The sequence below is a fragment of the Eleutherodactylus coqui genome, chromosome 7 (assembly GCF_035609145.1).
Source record: "Eleutherodactylus coqui strain aEleCoq1 chromosome 7, aEleCoq1.hap1, whole genome shotgun sequence".
Classification (NCBI taxonomy): Eukaryota; Metazoa; Chordata; class Amphibia; order Anura; family Eleutherodactylidae; genus Eleutherodactylus; species Eleutherodactylus coqui.
The window spans coordinates 55,464,735-55,485,606 of NC_089843.1; the positions used below are offsets into that span (position 1 = coordinate 55,464,735).

The window sequence follows — 20,872 nt, forward strand, 5'->3', positions numbered from 1 at the left end:
GTGCATGTTTATTATTTTTTATTGCCAGATTGGGGGACAAGGTGTGGCATACAATGAATTGCTTAGTAAGGGGCACATTGTGTCGAAGGGTTTATCTTAATATAGGGATTAAGGATATGAAAAAGTAAAAAGACAAAAGAAGCCTGTGAAGGAAATAAGTTGTGTCCGGGAGAAGTTGTCTGTGCCAGGTGGAGAAAAAAAAAAAAAAAAGAAACCAATTCTAATTGGAGATGACATCACATGTGAATCACGAGGTCGTTTGTTCTGTCACGGTTGGTCTGATCAGTCCTGTAGTCACTGTATGATTTGTAGACTGATCATAGAATGGTGGAGTTGGAAGGGACCTCCAGGGTCATCAGGTCCAACCCCCTGCTTAATGCAGGTTTCACTAAGTCATCCCAGACAAAGGTCGGTCCAGCCTCTGAAGGCTTCCATTGAAGGAGAACTCGCCACCTCCTGTGGCAATCTGTTCTACTCATTGATCACCCTCACTGTCGGAAGGTTTTTTTCTAATATCTAACCTGTGTTTCCTCCCTTTCAGTTTCATCCCATTGCTTCTAGTCTTTCCTTGTACAAATGAGAATAGGGCTGATCTCTCTGCACTGTGACAGCCCTTCAGATATTTGTAGACAGCTAATAAGTCTCCTCTCAGCCTTCTTTTTTGTGAGCTAAACATTCCCAAATCCTTTAACTATTCCTCATAGGCCATGGTTTGAAAACTGCTCACTAGAGTTGAGCGAACGTACTCTGCCGAGCTTGATGCTCGTATAAGTATTAGCATACTCAATAGTGCTTGTTACTCGAACGAGCATCATGCCGTGTTCGACCCCGCGCCAGTATGCATGTAAACGGCTGGCTGGCGAGAGAGAGAGAGAGACAGAGCGAGAGAGAGACAAAAAAAAAAGCCCAGGACACGGTGGCCCACATACAAAAATGCTCGAGTCTCCCATTGTAGTCAATGGGGTTCGTAACTCGAGTAGAGCTCTCGAATTTTACGAAAAGCTCGACTCGAATAACGAGGATCCGAGCATTTGGGTGCTCGCTCATCTCTACTGCTCACCGTCTTGATAACTCTTCTCTGAACTTGCTCCAGTTTGTCGATGTATTTTTTAAATTGGGGTGCCCAGAACTGGACACAGTATTCCAGATGAGGTCTGACCAAGGAAGAGTACGGGGGAATAATTACCTCACGTGATCTACTCTATGCTTCTCAATACATCCCAAAATTGTGTTTGCCTTTTTGCTGCTGCATCACACTGTTGACTCATGTTCAGTCTACGATCTATTAGTATACCAACTCTTTTTTTCCACATGTGCTACTTAGCTCAATTCCTACCATTCTGTATGATGATGGGTGTTAGAATTCTTGTTTGTAAACTAACTCCTCTTAGAAATTATATTCTTACAAATTATAGTGTTATAAACTTATATAGCGAGTTGCGACCCTTTTGGGACAAGGTATTCTCTACGTATTACAGAATTAGCCAGAAAAAGATAGACAATACCCTTCCAGGTGGCCCTTCTTTCCATATTGCCTGGATCAATTAGTGTACAGAAGAAGGGCTTATTTTGTTTTTGCCTGGCCGCAGCTAGAATGGTCATCCTGTGCCATTGGCAAAGCACTGTTGTTCCCTCGATGCCAAACTGGCAACGGGAAGTGTCCCACCTATGTCATGTGGAAGAACTGTGCGCAGAACACTCCAGAGAAACTGATAAATTTTGGGCGGTGTGGCAACCATGGATTGACTCTGAATCATCGCCAAAGTTCCACAACCAATTTTCTTAAAACTCACATAAGACTCAGGGTTGTCCAGCACACTTTGCTAGATGACAGGGGTTTCTATATTGAACCACCTGCCTCTCTCTTCCCTCCCCTTCCTCACCTATATATCTGTTTATTATTTCCCCTCTGTTCTCTCCCCCCTTCTTTTGTTCGATCTTCGCTTTTCCTCTTTGGTAGTTTTTTTTGTAATGGTACCAAGTTAGCTGCCCCCTTCATAGTTGGGATCCGCAAGCACAACGCAACTCTGTAAAAGATCCGTTATGTAGTTGGTTGCTCTGCCGTTAGATTAAATAACACAATACTCTGCGATTGTCAAAAGGAGTTAAGGATGGCGCTGGATCCAAGTTTCTCAATAATGTCTTTGTCAGGACTCAGGGTCTGGGAAACTGGAGGTCCCTAAAAAAAACCACAACCCCTGTCCCTACCTACTTGCCCCCTTGGGCTAAGCCCCAGGGCAACGGTCCCTACACTCACTAAGGAACACTGGAACAAACAACAGCAATGCGGGTCAGACTATCCGGGTTGGCAACGAGAAGGTACGCGGTACAAGAGGGGCAGGCTAGGCAACATCAGGTCTAAAAGCAGAGAGTCAATATCAGGAGTCAAAACGCAAAGTACGCGGGTGTAACAGGGAAAACCAAACTAACACTGGCCTGCAGACACAGGCAGGTTTAAATCCTGTCAGAACTCCCGCCCCAGCAGCTGATTGGGGCTGGGAGTCTGACAGGAGCCAGGTACAGCCAACAGTGCTGGGGAACCTACCGCCAGACCTGCATGAGGCAGAGCAGGAAAGGCGCACCGAGTGCTTATGAGGCCTAGGACACGGCGCAGTGCGATCCCCGCCGCGTCCTTAGCATCCCGGCAGCGAGGAGAAGCCCGGCGGCCAGGGGAAGTAACGAGGAGCGGGGCTTCCCTGCGCCGCACAGCAGCCGCCTGAGGGACAGGACTGGCGGCGAGAGCACGGAGGACCCGCAAGCCCCCGGTCCTGACAGTCAGGTGGCTGTAAGTACCTCCTAATAATCCTGACACTGGTGTCAGGGCATTCTATACAGGCTGGTATGAAAAAAGTCATGAAATATTGGATTTACCCAAAAGAGAACAAATTATACTTTTATCTCTAAGAATAAAGCAATATTTGTTGCAGCACTCATTACATGTCACCTTTTTAATGTGATATAGGGGAATGTCACAGGAAGATTGGAATCCATGAATTAATAACCTATCACTAGATTTAGAGTCGGCCAAGAATTCCCCTTCCTGACATTTTAAGGAAAGTTGGCATTTTACCTACTGGGGAGTTTTGCCTTCCTCTGGATCCACGCTACAGGATAAACTAGATGAAAGGTACTGTGTAACTGTAACAATAGAACTAAGAAATGGAGCAGTGTTTAAATGTATATGGCAGCATGAGCTCACACTTAAGTTCAGCTTTCCAATAATTATTTTGCATTGCTCCGATGCATCTACATGTACAAGTCCTCTTTATTAAAATATACTAGTTTGTGTCCACAGCTCCTATGCAAACATTGTCTCCATGGTTACAGACTATCAAGAAACCCAGAGTGTAATGTGATCCTGTAGTATTTAATATTTTTTTGCTCCTTCTTGCAAATCTATGGAAGGATCATGGCCAGATGCAATGTAACACATGGCGTTAGGATCAGACTACGCAGGGTTTCTTTGTAGTCTGTAACCATGGAGACTATAAGCTTGTATAGGAGTTTCATGCATAAGGTGATTTGATATTCGTAATCAAAAGTTTTTGCAAAGTTTTTATTTTTTATGTTCAATGCACTGGAGCGAAAAAAACAAAAAAAAAAAACAAATACAACCCCCCCCCCCAAAAAAAATTACAATTCATCTTATCATGCCTCCATGCCATCCATGACAAAACAAATCGTGCAAAGAAATAGAAGATCCAGAAAATGTAGAGAAATTACCATCATTTTAATCATCTTAAGTTATTACAAGACAAAAGTCTTCCTTCGCGTCGAGTCCATATCAGTATTATGTTCATTGTGCTTTTCATTAAAGAAATCTCAGTATATACATACGAAACTACTGTACAGCATCTGAGATCAGTAAATAAATTTATGGAAAGGTTTTTCTTTTACGGATATATCTCATTTACAAAAAATGAACAAGCTGTAAATAAAGTACAATCCATGAATTAACATTGTTCTGTATCACAGGAGACTTTGTTGTCTTGCTGCATATTGTATCTGCTGTGTGAACAAAACTAAAGCCCTGCTAAAATAAACTGCAAGAACTATTGCAAAATGAAGCCTGAGATTTAAGCCTGAATATCTGTCGTTGGTAGATGCCTACCTGCTCTGAGCATGGCACAAGCAAGTGGTACATTCCATGTCCACCCCCACTTCAGCCTCATATACGTAGGTGTAGGTAAATGCTACACTTCACAAGGTTGGCATAATACTCCTGGCATATTTCATACAACCAAATCCTTGCCCAAGGTCAACCAAGGCCATGTGTTGGAGAAAGCTGCATAACAATGGTAAGTTAGAATGTATTATAGGTATAGGAGGTACCACACATACTATGGTCGGCACTGCACAAACATAGAGCAGTGGTTTTCCATCATACCTACACCTAGTATATCAAGATGTTCAGACTTGCAAAGGAAAAGTGGAGGGAAGAGAGAAAAAAAAACAGGCCAATAAGAACTGTGGGGGGTGGGGGTGGGAATTTCATTCTGTAGTGTTCCTTTAAGAAGAATCTTAAGTGTAGGTAAACCTAATATTAGATGTGTAGCTGGTCACCATAACCACGCTCAAGTTGGCCAGATATGAGATGGCTGCCTACTAAAAGTTGTTGGGTTGGTAGTTAATATTGCCTATCCTCCCAACATGCATATTAAATCTATGGAGGAGTGAGGTACAAGCTGTTGGCGACACATTCTGCACATTTTGGGGTGGGGGTGGGGGAAGGGGGGGGGCGGAAATTAGCCAAAAACGATCCAACATGGACAATCAAGTTTTCTTCTCAAAGGAAATGGTGCCACTTAGAAAAAATAAAAACCCAATGCCTTAAATAAGTGGCACTCATGAGTACCAGTCTAGGTATTCGGATATCAAATTTCAAATACGGGTGAATATTTTTGAAGACTGGAATGAAGGTGGCTTCGAAAACTGAATCCATTGTAGCATAGGCTGAGTCACCATGGGCAAATAATCACATTTTTGCATTTTATCTTAGGCTACCTAGTTTCAATTAGAAAAAACACAGAACCTTTCTATGTGGGAAAACTCCAATATTAAGAACATTGCTGAAATGTTTGCATTATCTGGTGATAGTTTGTGAAACATATCAAAGGTGAGTAAAAGTCCAACCAACTGGTGAGAACAGGATTCACTTTCATAGCAGCCATGAGTAATAATGGAAGAACTCCTCAAGAAAGTGCAATTGTACATCTATAGCACAAAACGAGTTTAGTTCAAACGTTCATTCTACGACCCATTGGAACTTGTCGATATATGGACCATGTACATAACTTTATTGACAACCCTCAGTGTACAAAAACAATTGACTGTATACACATATACAGAGAATATAAAATTCTGTGAAAATTACATCTTTCCAGTGTCTACAGCATAAGCCACAATGAGATGTGAAATCCCCGACAGGGAATTTTTGAGACTTAGAAAACAAAATATATTCCAGTGTTTAGGTCTCATCCAGTGTGTAGGTGTACCCGAAAGAGAGGGTGTTAGGTTGAAAGGGCGATGGCATCTTCACATCATTCTTCTTCCAAGTAACAACCGGAAATGTGAAAGGCAATTAAAGCAAGTCAATTAGAATGATCTGGGAATGTTTCAGGAGTTGGCCAGTCCCATGGACTATCATATGTTACCTAGTGTGCTACTTTTGAGCTTAGACTCTGAAGACCTTTCTAAAATACCTGTATCACACATTTAAATGTTATGGTAATTAAAGTGAAACTCCAGCTTCTAGCCAGTCTTAAGGACCAACAAAATTTTACTAACCTGAACCCCATTGTTCTAGAGACTCCCTTCTGTCCTCTATTAGTTTAGAGCAAGTTAAGGGGGTTGTCCCCTTTCTAGCAGGAAGCAGACAGCTCTGTACACTGCGCAGTGGCCTGGGTCGGTACTACAGGTAGAGTCCTACTGAAGTGAATGGAACTAAGCCTATAGTACCAAGCCAGACCACTGCGCAATGTACAGAGCTGACTCATACCTGCAGCAAAAGAGCTATGTTAATAAGACCATGGCTGCTCTCTTCAAAAATTAAGAACCCTGCTGCCCATGGATTGTATGTGGTATCGCAACTTCAATCAAGCTGAGCTGCAATAACAGAGTCAACACATGGACAGGAGTGGCACTTTTTTCTTGAATACCCCAGCCATGTTTTTTCTAATCCCTTTTTAAGCCATGGCAATATGACAAACGTATAGGATGAATTATAGGACGACATGGCGATGACAGACAAATGACGATGTGTCATCCTGGCTGCATAGCATGTAAATGAACGAGGTCATGCTGCAGTAAGCAGCTTAATCCTGTTCCAACTGAACAACCAATGGCACTGGTATAAAGTTTGGCATTCAACATATTATATGTATATTATAGAGCTACCCGGCAATTTTGGTCACGACGCACAGCCAAAGGACCTAGTATTCCTAGCTGCAATACATGTAGGGGGAACATGGTCATAATACAACTTCCAAGTCACTGGAACCTGACAATCGAAAGACATTCAGTAGGTCTGAATTACATGACTATGTGCTGTGGCAAAAGTCACCATGTAGCCCTAGTGCAACGGCAAATTGTAGTAGTTGTCTATCCATTGGCTTATGCCTATGCTTCTTGGTTACCATTTTGCTATAACCAGTACAAACCTCCACTGCAGCCTAGTAGAGTATAAGAGAGGGTCTTTCAAATGACAGGATTCAGGCAAGTATAATGATCTTGGAATGCTGAGTAATGCAGGGGTGGCCCTCTGCGATCACACTTTTTACCCATGTTATGCTCCAAGTCTTGATGAGGAGATGGTGGGATGTTAATTTCCTACAGTGTGTGACAAGTCAACATATTTCCTTGTAATTCATTAGACTATTTCTAGTTTTCCCTTCACTAAGCTTACACAAAGGTTATGGGTAATCACTGAAATTACCGAGAAGACATACATCTCCATTAACAGTAATATGTGGAGTATGCTGCATGCAGTGTAATACATTACAATGCAACCACAATCCAATGCACATTTAGTTTACTATATACACTCATTGTCAACAGAAATCAGGCACCTAAGAGGAGTTATTGGAATCAAATCAAACTTTCTCTGTGATCGGAACGTTGATATAAGTAATTACAATATCAGAGCAAAGGGCTAATTTCATTGTGGAAAACGGAACTCTTGAAGGGAGACTCTAGTACCCTGTTGTACCACCTCTAGCTTGGATACAAGATGTGATACGGATGGGCATGGAGGCTCTAGTACCCTGTTGTACCACCTCTAGCTTGGATACAAGATGTGATATGGGCGGGCATGGAGGCTCTAGTACCCTGTTGTACCACCTCTAGCTTGGATACAAGATGTGATATGGGCGGGCATGGAGGCTCTAGCACCCTGTTGTACCACCTCTAGCTTGGATACAAGATGTGATATGGGCGGGCATGGAGGCTCTAGTACCCTGGTGAACCACCTCTAGCTTGGATACAAGATGTGATACGGGCGGGCATGGAGGCTCTAGTACCCTGTTGTACCACCTCTAGCTTGGATACAAGATGTGATACAGATGGGCATAGAGGCTCCAATACCGTTGTACCGCCTCTAGCTTGGATACAAAATGTGATACAGGTGGGCATGGAGGCTCTAATACCCTGTTGTATCGCCTCTAGCTTCGATATGAGATGTGATATGGCCGGGCAAGAAGGCTCCTGTACTGTGCTGGTCACCTCTGGCTTGCATACAAGATGTGATACGGGCAGGCGTAGAGGCTCTAGTACACTGTAGTACAACTTCTAGCTTGGATACAAGATGTGATACAAGTGGCATGGAGGCCCTAGTATCCTGTTGTATTGCCTGGAGGCTGTAGTACCTCTATTATACCACCTCTAGCTTGGATACAAGATGTGATATGGGTGGACATGGAAGCATACAGGTTCTGTATAGTATCCTGCAGCATATTGGTCCACATTTGCAGTAACTGAGCCTCTAGATCGTGCAAACTCGTAAGCGGTTGAAGTTGGTGTCCTAGATGGTCCCATACATGTTCTATTTGCAATAAATCTGGTGACCGGGCAGCCATGGATATGTGGCAATGTTATGGAGGCATCCCTGTGACCCCCTTGCTGGAAAATGCCTCTGGGAAGCCACCATGAGAGGAACACATGTGACTGCAGGATATCCTGAACATATCGCTGAGTTGTTATTGTCCCTTGTACTACTACAAGCGGTAACAAACTGTTGTATACGATGGCCCCCACCAGTAGTGGGGGCCGTGTGCTCCACAGCAAAGGCAGGATTGGGGCGATCACTAGGTCTATGTATTTGTACATTACCGTCTGTGCCGAAATTAAAGCTGGATTCATCGCTGAAGACAACCCGCTTGCACTCTGTTGCAGTCGTTTCTTCATTCACAACACCACATAAAGGGCACCGTGAGATGAAATGTCATTCAGCCAAGCACCTCGAGATGGTTCCAACAGACACAGGGATCTGTAACAATGGTGCTACCAGTCTCTGGATGGCAGACAATGAAACAGTTGGAGTTGCCTGTGCTTGTTGGACAATCAGACGATCTTCTCTGTTGGTGGTCTGTTGAGGGAGTCCTGAGCCCGGTCACCTTGTGTACCCTTACGCGTAAATTGTTCCCAACACCTCCTAATTGTCTGGTCAGAACGGCCCAGGTGGGGGGCAATTTATCAATATGACCATCCAGCTTCTCACATCCCAATAATGCGCCCCTCTCAGACTCTGGTAATGGGGTGACCTCTCTTCTCTGCGTCGTAGAGGCATCCAGTGGTCAACAAGCTCCACACAAGCGGAAGAAAAGGTCACTACACACAAGGAACCTCTCTGAGAACCACTTTTAGAGCCTCAGGTGACAAGACCATTCATCTAATCACCACAACGCTAATCATTTGTATATCTGCCTGAGATGTTACTGCATGCCGAGTTTTGCAGCAAAACAACAACTTCTTCAGGGGTTTCATTTTTTTTTTGTTGACAAAGAGTGCATATCCACAATACGAAGATGGGTAGCTTTGCTTTGCCCATTGTGTATGCAAGTAATGGTACATCACTTCTTATGCTCTAGTAACATACAGAGCTGCATTAAAAATTCTGGCGGCAACTTTGGATTTCATTAACACTTTGCTCTCTTAACAGCATATCGGATATTTAATATTCGAGCTTCGTAGATTGTAGAAAATGTAGTTCGTAGCCTATAATATTTCTTACACGGCAGGCCATGCACTATCCAGACAGACAACTAACAAGTGTGGGGTGTCATCGAGATGTGAATTCTTGAAATCCAGTACTAACTGGAAACCAGCAGAACTCTAAATGCAGCTTTGAAAGTAACTGGAGAAGAAGACATGGTGTAAATAAGGATAAATATAAGTGTAAGAAAATACTTGCAAAGTATCTTAATTGTTCTATACAGATGTATACTGTAAAATGATGTTCAAAACCATCGGCTGACTATGCCATCGCAAAATGGGTCTGAGCTACAATACTGACACTGACCTCAGCCAAGAGTGGTGCTGTTTCTAGAAGAAAGCAGCTACGTCTTCTACTCTCATTTGTCTTACCTTAAAACTGACTCACCTACCCTATGGAACCTCATCATAATAGTTCAGTTGGTATTAGACACACTATTAATGTGTATTAGATGTTAAAGGGATCCAGTCACCTCCCTGCAGCACCATAAACTAAGTTATGGTGCTATTAGCAGAGGTGACAGGGAGTCGGGCGATGATTTCTTTTTATAGTCCCTCGCTCCCTGGTTCGCACAGTGTCCCTCTCTGAAGCCTGCGCGGCACACAAAAATCTGACTCTTTAGCTTGCATTGTGCATGCTCTCCCAATAGACTTGTATGGGACAGTGCACACACAACAATCTGAAGAGTCCGAGTTTCGTGTGCCGCGCAGGCTTCAAAGTGGGGCACTGTGGGTATAAAAAAAAAAAACAAAAAAAAAAAACACATCGCCCGGCTCCCCATCACTGCACTTAATAGCGCCATAACTTAGTTTACGGTGCTGTAGGGAGGCGACAGGCTCCTTTTCAAGGCAAGAAATGTATACTTTTGTTGATACCATAGTCTCATCAAGCTCTTGGCTGATGAATGCAAATCACTGGTGCAACTAGTGAATGTAAAAAACAATATGCAAAAATATAAAATCTGACCAGACAAGCCAAGACTTTAAAAGGTCAACACGGAAAACCTGAATTATCATAGAGACCCAAGAGGTCATTACTAGGATATCACGCCACGTGCTCCAGTTTCTCGGGATGTAATGTGAGTTTGTACAGAACATTGCCGTATAGAATTTTGCATATTAATGTTGTAGGTAAAGTAGATGAAACCATTCCATTAACAAGAATGCAGAATACCGTGACAATAACATGGGAAACATCTCATGCCATGCCTCCCACATTGTAGAATATACCTTCCAATCTAGAGGTGTTAAAAAGAGGAGGCTCCTGTTAGGTTAGACTTAAAGGGATATTTCAACCATAAATATTTACTTATCCACTAGGTCAGAAAGTTACGCTTAAAGATGGCAGCACCCCTTCTCTGACTACCTGATGCAGACTGTGCCCTCGTAAGTCTTATATCATTGATACTTACTAGTGCACAGTATGCATCAGGCAGAGAAGTAGTGCTGCCATCTTTGTTTGTCCAGGTTCAAGAGGGTCACTTTAAATAAAGTTTTGTGTCACTCTCATTGGGTTCTAATGAGGAGTTAGCTTAAAGAAGTTGTTCCATGATTGCAAGTTATGGTCCAACTGCTGGGACCCCACAATCCCAAGAACAGGGCCCCGATGGATGTATATACACTGTCAATCCATTCATAACAAAGAGACCACTAGAAATAGCAGAATGCTAGAGCTCTGCCTCTCCAGTTGTTCCAATAGAGTAAATGGAGACGCAGCGGGCACATGGAACCGCTGTTGCCCACACTTCTGGACATGCCAGGGTTCTCTTTTCAGCATCAGTGGCGAGTCCTACCAATTTGGCTCTCACCAATATGCAATTTATTCCCTACTTCGTAGCTAGGGGAAAGTTTTCATTAATGGCACAATCCCATTAAAGTGCGTTTTTCCCCAATCATGTACCTAAGGCAACGGGGGTTCAGGTTACCCTAGTCTGGCAATTGGAAGAAGCCCCAGCAGTCAGACCCTGAACAATCCGAAATTTAACACTTTTCCAGTGACTAGACAATGAACACTTCTGGGAGAAATGACCCTTGAAGAGTCAATCGTAGGGGCAGATGTGTGCCTGAATTTTGGAAAAAATTCCAATAATGACTAAATTCCAAGTCAGCATGGCAGGTTCTTAGGATACATTTTTTAACTGGTGTCTTGTAATCCCTTCCAGTTCTACTAAAAAGGCTTAGAGTGGTTTGGGAACGTGTGAGAATGAACTATCCAGCCCTTGAGGCACCATTACACTCAATATATCATCATACGGTCCTAGTTGGCAGGTACCCTTTAAAGTAAAATAAGCTTTGCATTAAAACATACGACTTAAAGAGCAATTCCTGTCACCACCGATATGGGAAATACTGCTGTTCAAAAGCATGGCGAAGGGGATCAGGACAAAGAGCAGAGAACACTACTATTACAAAGGGCTGTAATTCACTCCAGGTGAATCTTCTGTTAACCACCAGCAGCAGCTACTCAAAGAGAGGATAGACAGATAGCTGTGTAGTATTGAGTGGATGTGGTTAGTCTACACAGCCTCTGAAAGAGGGGAGGGGAAGCTGAGCTTGTGTGCATTCACGAGAGACCAGCTGATCAGTGCTGGGAACCTTTCCCCAGCCAGAACTCGAGTAAAGGAGAGCCTGCAAACCAAGTATGAGGCTTTTTAAGTGCATGAGAAGTAAAACTCAATGCGAAAAACAGATAAGTGCATCATTTTTTTCTGCAGGGACTTATAAGAAATGTGTGTATTAATTTTTCATGCATAAAAGGTTTCTGTAGACTTCAACTCTCATCATGCTTCAAGAATCTCCCTAATCTAGTTGGAGTATTCTTCTGTCACCCTCTGCAGAGTAAAATGTTTGGTATGAGCTGCAAAGAGGAGTGGGGGAAGGGAAGTGAGGGCATTTTTAGCTTAAATTAGCAGCTGTTATTCTTCAAGTTCACTTAATCCTTGGCCTAATAAAGTAAGCAGGACTACAACTACACCAAGATTAACTAATAGAATACTGCCCCTTGTGTAGAAAGAAATGGGGATGAAGAAGTAGAGACATTTCTAGACGTGACATGAATTGCTCTTTAAATCAAGAGAAAAAAAACTAAGCAGTAGTATGTCTGCAGTACGTATTGTGTGCGTGGAAAGTTATTGCTGTAAACTAGAAGCAAAAAATAAAATAAAAATCAACACAAACTGCAGCAAGCAGACTGCAAAGACACTTACAAGAACCATGTATCTCCAAAAGAGAAAGAAATCCTATGAGTTAAATGTTCCTAAACCATGTTGATTCTGCGCCATAGATCTTCCTAGAGAAGAGGCCATCTTATATATAATAGAAGAGAAGATGCGTGAAGGAAGGGATTCCCAGGCGTTGACAGGTGCAGCCATGCTTTACAGCGGTGCTGTGATAGATGCTACAATCTTAAATGTTTAAGGTAAGCAGTGATGCAGTGAGATCCGTAAAGCCATATTCCTTGTAGTCTTCTTTGTCATGGCCTTTGCTGTGCCAGTGCCTGAACATTTGGAAGACTGTACTGAAACCGAGAGCCACACATATTCATACTTTCCTTTTAGCAGCTTAAGAAAAATAAAAACAATCAAAACTTCTCTGTACAAATAATAATAATAGAAGTTTAAATTAAAGCCTGCATGCCGCCAGCAAAATCCATATTCAGTGAAAATTCTTGGCCCAAGTGTCCCCCCCCCCCCCCCCCCAGTAGTATCATGGCATCAAATTGCAGCTTTGTCACTGTAGAAGGGAGTGACGTGGAACATGTAACAGTGCGTACAGACGCGAACTGGCTTCATCTGCCCGTATCGCGGTAATGGGGCAGAATGAGAAGAGCAGCGAGAACAGAAGATCTGCAAGAGAAGAAACACAATTATGTTACTACATAAACACACATACCGGACGTGTTCTACAGCTTCATTCCTCTGCTTCAAGGAGGCCGACAGGATGTAAAAACACCTCTGGTGTTCAATAAAAGCATGAAAAGCGGTTTTTAATCTGTTGCTTCTATACGGAGATCGGATCACTTTACATTATGAGAAGTGATACAACTTTCTCCAGTCTAGGCAATACTCTGTAAGGGGGGTAAGCAGTGCCCTGCTCACCTCTTACTTATGATCCGCAGTCAACCCTTGATGGAGCTCTTAGTTTAAAAGGGTTTTGGCATTTAGGGTGCCTTCACGCTTGCAACAAAATTGCGTGTTTTTTGAGTGATGCGAGAGTGAATGAAAACGCAGAATTATGAAACTAATGATTTTCGATGGTTTCATACCCATTTGCGATGTTTCCACTCATGCGATGTGGAGTGAAAAAAAAAATTGCGGCTTTCTGTGTTTTGCTTTTTTTTTCCATCTTACAGGTTTCCCTATGGAGCCTCCTTTTTATCACATTGCAAAGTACAAACTTGTAATTTTCGTGCAATGTGATGCATTTTTAACATCAGAAATTCCTATTGTCTTTCTCACGAGAAAATCGCGGCAAAAATCGCGTGAAAAAACTGAGAACATTGCAAGCGACAGCGATGTTTATGCAAGAAAAAGCAGCACTGATGAATTTTTTTCGTGATATCGCAATAGTCAGTGTGAAGGACCCCTACCCCCCCCCCCCAAAAAAAAAAATACAATACTTCCCTATTCCTCCACAGGCAGTCTACTTACCACATCTGCTACTCACTGATTTTTTTCCTGGCTCTTGCAGTTCCCCAGGTCACCTCACCTCCAGGCGGCCAGATCCTCTTCTTCCTGTTATGCAGTGGCTTTCTTCTTCCTGCAGGTCAGTCTAGGCTACCTCAGTAGTGTCGTAGCGTTCACTGCCTAGCAAGGAGTGCCGAATCCTATGCCAGGCTTTTGCCGAGACTGCAAATGCGCGCTGTCTCGCGGCGTTAGTGTAGGAACACTTGCGGCAAGACAGTACGCATGAGCAGCCTCGACATTAGCCTAGCCTAGCATCCGGTGCTCCCTGCTAGCCAGTTAACGCTATGTCACTAGTGACAAGCGTACATTGCCATGCAGGAAGTAGAATGCTGGCAATGTACGCAACGTAACGTAACAGGAAGAGGATCTGGCCAGCTGGCGGTGAGCTGACCCGGAGGACTGCAGGAGCCAGGAGAAGATTGGGGAGGAAAAGGTGCGGTAAGTAGACTGCCTGGGGAGGAATAGGCAAGTATTGATTTTTTTAATTTTATTTTTAATGACAGAACCCCTTTATGAAACACACTGCAATATTAAAATTGACCACAAGATGGAGCTCCGACAAGCATAGGTTGTTGCTTATGGAAGGGACTCCGATTGGTTGAGCAGCCCTGTGTGACATTGGCCATCTCAAGACTAATGCAGCAAAAATTTAGTGTGAGACAAAGAGCGCAGCCCTTATAGCTCAGAGAGGGCTACAGTGACAGGGTGCACAAGTCATGGGTGCGGCTGTATCCCCTGCTGGGGAGCAGCCAGGACAGTGGAAGCAGGAGCCAATAGTGGCTATGGGCCAATACCAGAGGCAATCTGCACAGAAGTCACTCAGCCAGGAAAGTGGCGCAGCATGGGCTGTAGTTGTGCTGCAGCCCCTCAGTAGAGCAGGTGGGGGACTTCAACTACAGTGATGCTGGGACAAGGGCCCATACAGCGCCCCCTGCAGAGAAGAATGACGGCAATATCTGCATCTATGACAACTCTACAATGTGTGGAAGGAGAGGGAGGCTCCCTTCCTGCATGGGAGTCGGTCCCAGAAGAGAACGACAACACCATGACCTGGGTGGAGATCGAGCCTCCGGATACGGAATAGATTGGTCTCCGATAGGAGAATGAGGACCGACAGACTAGGGAAGTATCCCTCTTCTTGGACTGTTAGCGACAGAGGGGCAACCCCGTTTACGGGTACCCGGTGATATTCTGTATTCATGTGTACAGTTTGCTTTAAGGTTCAAGTAGATTGTAACGGTACAGCAACGCACTTTGCAGAGACGGAAGAAAGGTTGCGGAGGAGCGGCATTACGGGTCAATAAGTACGTCTGCGTTTACGGTGTATTAGAGCCCAATGCTGGTAATATACCAGGCATTATCTAAAGTAAGGAAGCACAGTTTAGGAGGATGACGTGGAGCGGTGTATGGTTGTGACCGAAGAAGCCCGTGCCCAAGTGTCTTGCTGTGACCAACAAATGGGACTTGTTTTCACAGTGCAACATTTAAGTACGAGTGCCCTCCTATGGAGTGAAACTAAAGCTTGATTCGTATTAGTAAAAATTGGTTTTGAAAAAAAATACAGCCTCCGTCCCCATCCGTCAGCTGCAGCGTCATCATGAACCTGCCACTTGGGGGCCTAACCTGAAACCCAATGAATGCTCACACCTGCGTTGGGGCTTTTGGGTGTACTTCAGTGTCTCTTAACCCCATTTTTTTCTGCTCCAGAAATGGAACAAACGTTTCACCCCCCCCCCCCCCCATTGGAAGCCGTATTTAAGGTCTAGACTGGATACAATTGCATCCACTTCTCAGATGAGAACAGGATTTCTATTCATGAATTCACAGCCTCTGAAGGTGTTCTCATCCGCTGACAGTAACTTATATCTTGTGTGGGTTGGGGAAAAACACTGATATGTTGGCCCGACCCTTTAGACACATATGCACTTGTTTGTGTTTTTAAAGGAGTATCTCTTTATGAAAAACACATGCATACGTGTCTAAAGGGTCGGGCCAACATATCAGTGTTTTCTCCGAATCACAAATTGCATCACTAGTCAACCCTAACGGGTTGCACAATCACTGTATTGGCAGCACCTCTAACTCTATGCTAACTAGGGATGAGCGAGTATACTCGCTAAAGCACTACTCGCTCGAGTAATGTGCTTTAGACGAGTATCTCCCTGCTCGTCCCTGAAGATTCGGGGGAGAGCGGGGAGGAACGGAGGGGAGATCTCTCTCTCCCGCCCGCTCTACCCTGCTCCCCGCCGCAACTCACCTGTCAGCTGCGGCGGCTCCCGAATCTTCAGGGACGAGCAGGGAGATACCCGTCTAAGGCACATTACTCGGACGAGTAGTGCTTTAGCGAGTATACTCGCTCATCCCTAATGCTAACCCTTTTTTTCCGCCCAAAAAATGGATGCACCTATAGAAAACCTCCTTGGACTATTCTTTGTACTGGGCCCTCACCAAAGTAGCTCCACCTCCTCCTCCTCTACTTTTCACCATTATGATTCACAAGTAACAGATAATTGAAAATGGTGAAGAATGTAAACACAAATTATATTAGAAAGTTGGAGAACTTTTAATTTATACAGCAATTAAGCTTTTTTGCCCTAAAACTGGAAAACTCCTTTAAAAATGGGCCACTCCAGCAAAACCACATTTTTTTCAAACTGGCCCTCTTCGCCCCATTGCCTACACAATCAATTTGATGCTATAGTACGCCAACTACATCCCTTCGTTGATGTACTTCAAAGTACACAAAAAAGAAGCTAATGTGGCAAACAATGGCACGGTGTAATGCCAGCTGTAGTGTTAGAAGTCATGGCCACATAGCTACACAGCCCGATGCCACCTATAACTCTGTGCCCTCCCCTGACCTTGGAGTAAGTGGGATGCTACCAGACCAGAATAAAAATGTGAATTAATAATGAAAAGGAGCAGAACAATTCAACATCTTTACAGTCTATTTCTATCAAATTACCCTTTGTTTTACAAGCAGACACTTCTCACCAGGGGCCGCTAATTGTTTCATGATTCACTACAGCGTTAATGTCCATGAAATATATGTGGAGGCGCAGTGCAAACAGAACAGGCTGATTAATGCCTGCTTATTATACAGCGCTGCCACTGCAATCTGCATGGGGCACCTCCTCCGCCATAAAGCACTCCCTAAACTGCCAAGCGAGCAAGTTTGGCCGAGGTGTAAGAAACGAGCACCTTTTGGTCCACACTCTACAACTCCTTGCACTGCAGGTCTACAGAACAAGTTGAAGAAGTTTGCTGATGAATGCTTTTGTGCTGATTTTAAAGTAAGTTAAAAAGTAAAGTTTTTTCACCTTGGTTTTCCCAATTCATTTGGTTCCATGCTTTGGTGGAACCTATCAACTTAGCTCCCAGGGTACATTCATATGGTGGTGAACCGAAAACTTAAATCACATGTTGGATCTCGATGAACGAAGGATACACAATGTATATCAGTAAAGATTTCCAACTTTTGAGCACAAAATGACGTATCAGCGGCCAATGGAAACCAAAATCAACCAATTAGGGGCTGGATTCCAAAGCGCCCACACAATTAATTTAACTGGTAAATGCCAATCAAGCTGCATGGTGCTGGGATTTGAGCATAGGTCCCAATACAGAATGTCCCCCTGGCAGTGCTCATACTGTTCTTCCTCAGAGATACCGGTCTTGATGCTGGGTCGATTCCCTTCTAGGCCATGTCCAGCTCTCCTCATGTAACGGCCCGTGTCCTGCACCTGCTCTTGTGACTGTGCTGGGAGACACATCAAAAGCCACCCCAGAAGAGCAGGACTACCTGTGCAAATTGTTTGGGCTGCAGGTAGTGCCTCATGTTGCCAGTACTGACAAGGACGCCAACAAAACTTGAAAAGAGTCAGTCAATCAGGATGGATAAGGAGAGGAGGAAATATCTCCATTCTATTTTGGGGGTTTCTTGCTGTTGCCTCTCCTGTTTAGCTGTTGCCACTTTCATTTGCACCAAAGCAGGTGAAATGGATTCGCAATCACTTCTGCATCGGTACTGGGCAGATTGCCATCCCTGAAGTGTAAGGGACTTGAGGATATATTGTGATGCTCAAGTGTTCCCCCTAATTTTCTGAGCAGTGTAGATTTCCATTAAGGAGTGACTGCTAAAGTTTAAAGGGGGTTTCCAATGTTACTCATATGTTTTAATGTCTGACAGGTAAAAGTTCTAATGCTGGGGCCCCAAACTTTTGAGCAAACGTGGATCCCTCGACCCACTCTGCAAGTCAAGGCAGCTGGCAGCATGCAAGAAAGCAGTAAGGTTTGCTCAGCGTACTTCTTAAAGGTAATGCATCACAATAAATATAATATATATATATATGAATAAAACTAATTAGAAGCAGATTTAAAAATAAAAAAAAAAAAACAGAAAAGAAAGCAACTGGTTTTGTTTTCGAATAGTAGATTTTTTTTATTCGTTCTTCTGTACATGACTATAAGGGTGGCCATCTTGCCTGTGCTGCCGTTAACAGCATTTATTGATGTATTACAGCAGCCTCATGGGCCATAGGAAACTGCAAGACTTCTGATTTTTTTTTTTTAAATATGGTGACATGAACAAATTTTTTTTAATTATTTTTCAACAACTTGATTTAAATAAGTCATTTTTCGATGACACCGTCCATTGATGAGCAGTCATGACTCTATATACGAGGCGTATCCTGTAATCTCTTTGAACGGGCCAAGAACGTTAAATTGCAGGAAGGAGCTCTAGGCGGGGGTCGCTCTCATCCCAGGAGAGGAGTGTCATATTTATTACCTAAAACTGGTTTCGAGAGGAAGCCAGATGCAAATTAGGCCAGTCAACTCAAGCAGCTCCATCGCCAGCTGGGGGCAGGCAGTACAAAAAGATAGTCTGTTAAATATTCATTGGGTTTGCCCCTTGCTACCTGGCCATCTATTCCTAGACCAGGGATTTGCTTAACAGAACAAGTGGCAGGTAAACACTATCCTATCAAAAGTATTTGGACACCCGTATAAGTAGAATGGATCATGTCACATGTACTAAACCATGCAACATAAGATGCAGACCCTTACAGGTGTTAGCCATAATCTGTGACTTGAAGAAGTGCATGCCATTGCATATGTGAGTTATTGCTGCTGCATACGTCATCCATCATGAAGCACAATGCATTCACCTATCTCCAATTCTGTAAGGGATACCATTATAGTATAGTTGAGCAATAGAAAAACAACCTAAACCCTACTGAACATCTTTGTGAAAAGTTGGGTCAGGAAATATGAATAGCATCCATCTTGTTTGAACTCGCCAGACATTTGCAGGATGAATGAAGGGAAATACTAGCTGAAGTGTATGAGACGCTAGCAGAAAGTATACCATGGAGAGTATCCGAAGTGATTAGGGTCAGAGAAAGCCTCACTAATGTATTAACACATGTAAATAAACACTACTTTTGATTCTTGCTCAGGTGCCCAATTGCCTTTGGTAGGATAGTGTACATCTGGAGACAGGGTAAAAAGTAAAATAAAAAAAAAGGTTATGTTGAATAATGGGACAATGTCATATTTGATGAGGGCAGCTCTGCACAGCTGGAATCTGCTCCATTATCCCCAGGAACAAAGACTCCAGAACGCCCTGTAAATCATAGGTCTCCGAGTTTCGCCATTTTATTTTCATAACCGTTTTGCCTTTATTGTACGACATTTCATTTTGTATATTTTTTATCTTTTTTCGCAATCACCACTTTTTTTTGTATTAAAGTCCAAAAACTTAGACAAGTTCAGTCCTTGTTACTCTTAAAGGGGTTATCCAGCGCCGAAATGTTTTTTTTTTTCAATAGCCCCCCATTCGGCGCGAGACAAACCCGATGCAGGGGTTAAAAAAAACAAAACGGATAGTACTTACCCGAATCCCCGCGCTCCGGTGACTTCTTACTTACCTTGCGAAGATGGCCACCGGGATCTTCACCCACGGTGGACCGCAGGTCTTCTCCCATGGTGCACCGTGGGCTCTGTGCGTTCCATTGCCGATTCCAGCCTCCTGATTGGCTGGAATCGGCACACGTGATGGGGCGGAGCTACGAGGAGCAGCTCTCCAGCACGAGCGGCCCCATTCAGAAGGGAGAAGACCGGACTGCGCAAGCGCGTCTAATCGGGAGATTAGACGCTGAAATTAGACGGCACCATGGAGACGGGGACGCCAGCAATGGAGCAGGTAAGTGAATAACTTCTGTATGGCTCATATTTAATGCACGATGTATATTACAAAGTGTATTAATATGGCCATACAGAAGTGTATACAACCACTTCCTTTCGCGGGACAACCCCTTTAACCATTAGCTCAGATGGCGTTGACCCTTTGACTGCCGGAGAGCAGTGTGTGAATACATCTGGGGAACGTCTAGCCGCATATTCCAGGAGTGATGTCAGCAAGATTTTTGGGGTGTAGGGAATGTGCTGGGGTGCGATCTACGCTCCATTTGCAGCCTGAGTGGAAGGTGAGCGCAGGATTGAGTGATAGAGCAACCCCTTGCGGCGGCAGCCACGTCACATGCTTGGAGAGTGCAAACGTGACAGCGCCAAAGACTAAAGTTCCCTTTCAGTAACCCTATATTTTCTCTCCTACTCCCCCAATTTTCTGTGTGCACCTTGGTTGAAGTGGGTGGAGAGAGAACACCCTGAAGCCAATTAGATAATGAATGTGAAGTTAGAAGCAACAGAAGAGTGTTCTGATAGATTGGCAGGCAGTGCAAGCTCCATACTGCATCTGATAGGTCAATATCAGGAAGTAGGCGGGACAGACACCTGTAGCCAATCGGATAATAGATATGATGCATGCATATAAAATGTTAAATAGTCACCGACAAGCCGTGACAAACACTTACCTTGCCGCAACTGCGACAGTGGTGTTTCCTGCGGATCACTGTAAAAGGAGCTTTACACGCAGTGCACAAACTACAGACTTCGTCCGGTACCCAGTCAGGAGGATC

General features: G+C 43.9%; 1 protein-coding gene and 1 long non-coding RNA gene across 3 annotated transcripts in view; both read right to left on the minus strand.

Moving 5' to 3' along the window:
- Positions 1-3,709: 3,709 nt before the first annotated feature.
- On the minus strand, positions 3,710-9,798 carry LOC136572460 (uncharacterized). The gene is made up of 2 exons (XR_010785804.1): positions 7,467-9,798; positions 3,710-7,252 (listed from the first exon to the last, which is right to left on the minus strand). It is a non-coding gene; the product is annotated as an uncharacterized lncRNA (long non-coding RNA).
- Positions 9,799-12,909: 3,111 nt separating this feature from the next.
- Positions 12,910-20,872, minus strand: part of ZFYVE28 (zinc finger FYVE-type containing 28) — a 184,372-nt gene continuing 176,409 nt past the window's right edge. For both annotated transcript variants that reach the window (XM_066573036.1, XM_066573035.1), the window contains 2 exons: positions 20,768-20,871; positions 12,910-13,052 (listed from right to left, as the gene is read on the minus strand). In XM_066573036.1, coding sequence (XP_066429133.1) covers positions 12,921-13,052; positions 20,768-20,871 — 236 coding nt within the window. In that variant the 3' untranslated portion in view covers positions 12,910-12,920. The remainder of the gene's footprint in view (positions 13,053-20,767; position 20,872) is intronic.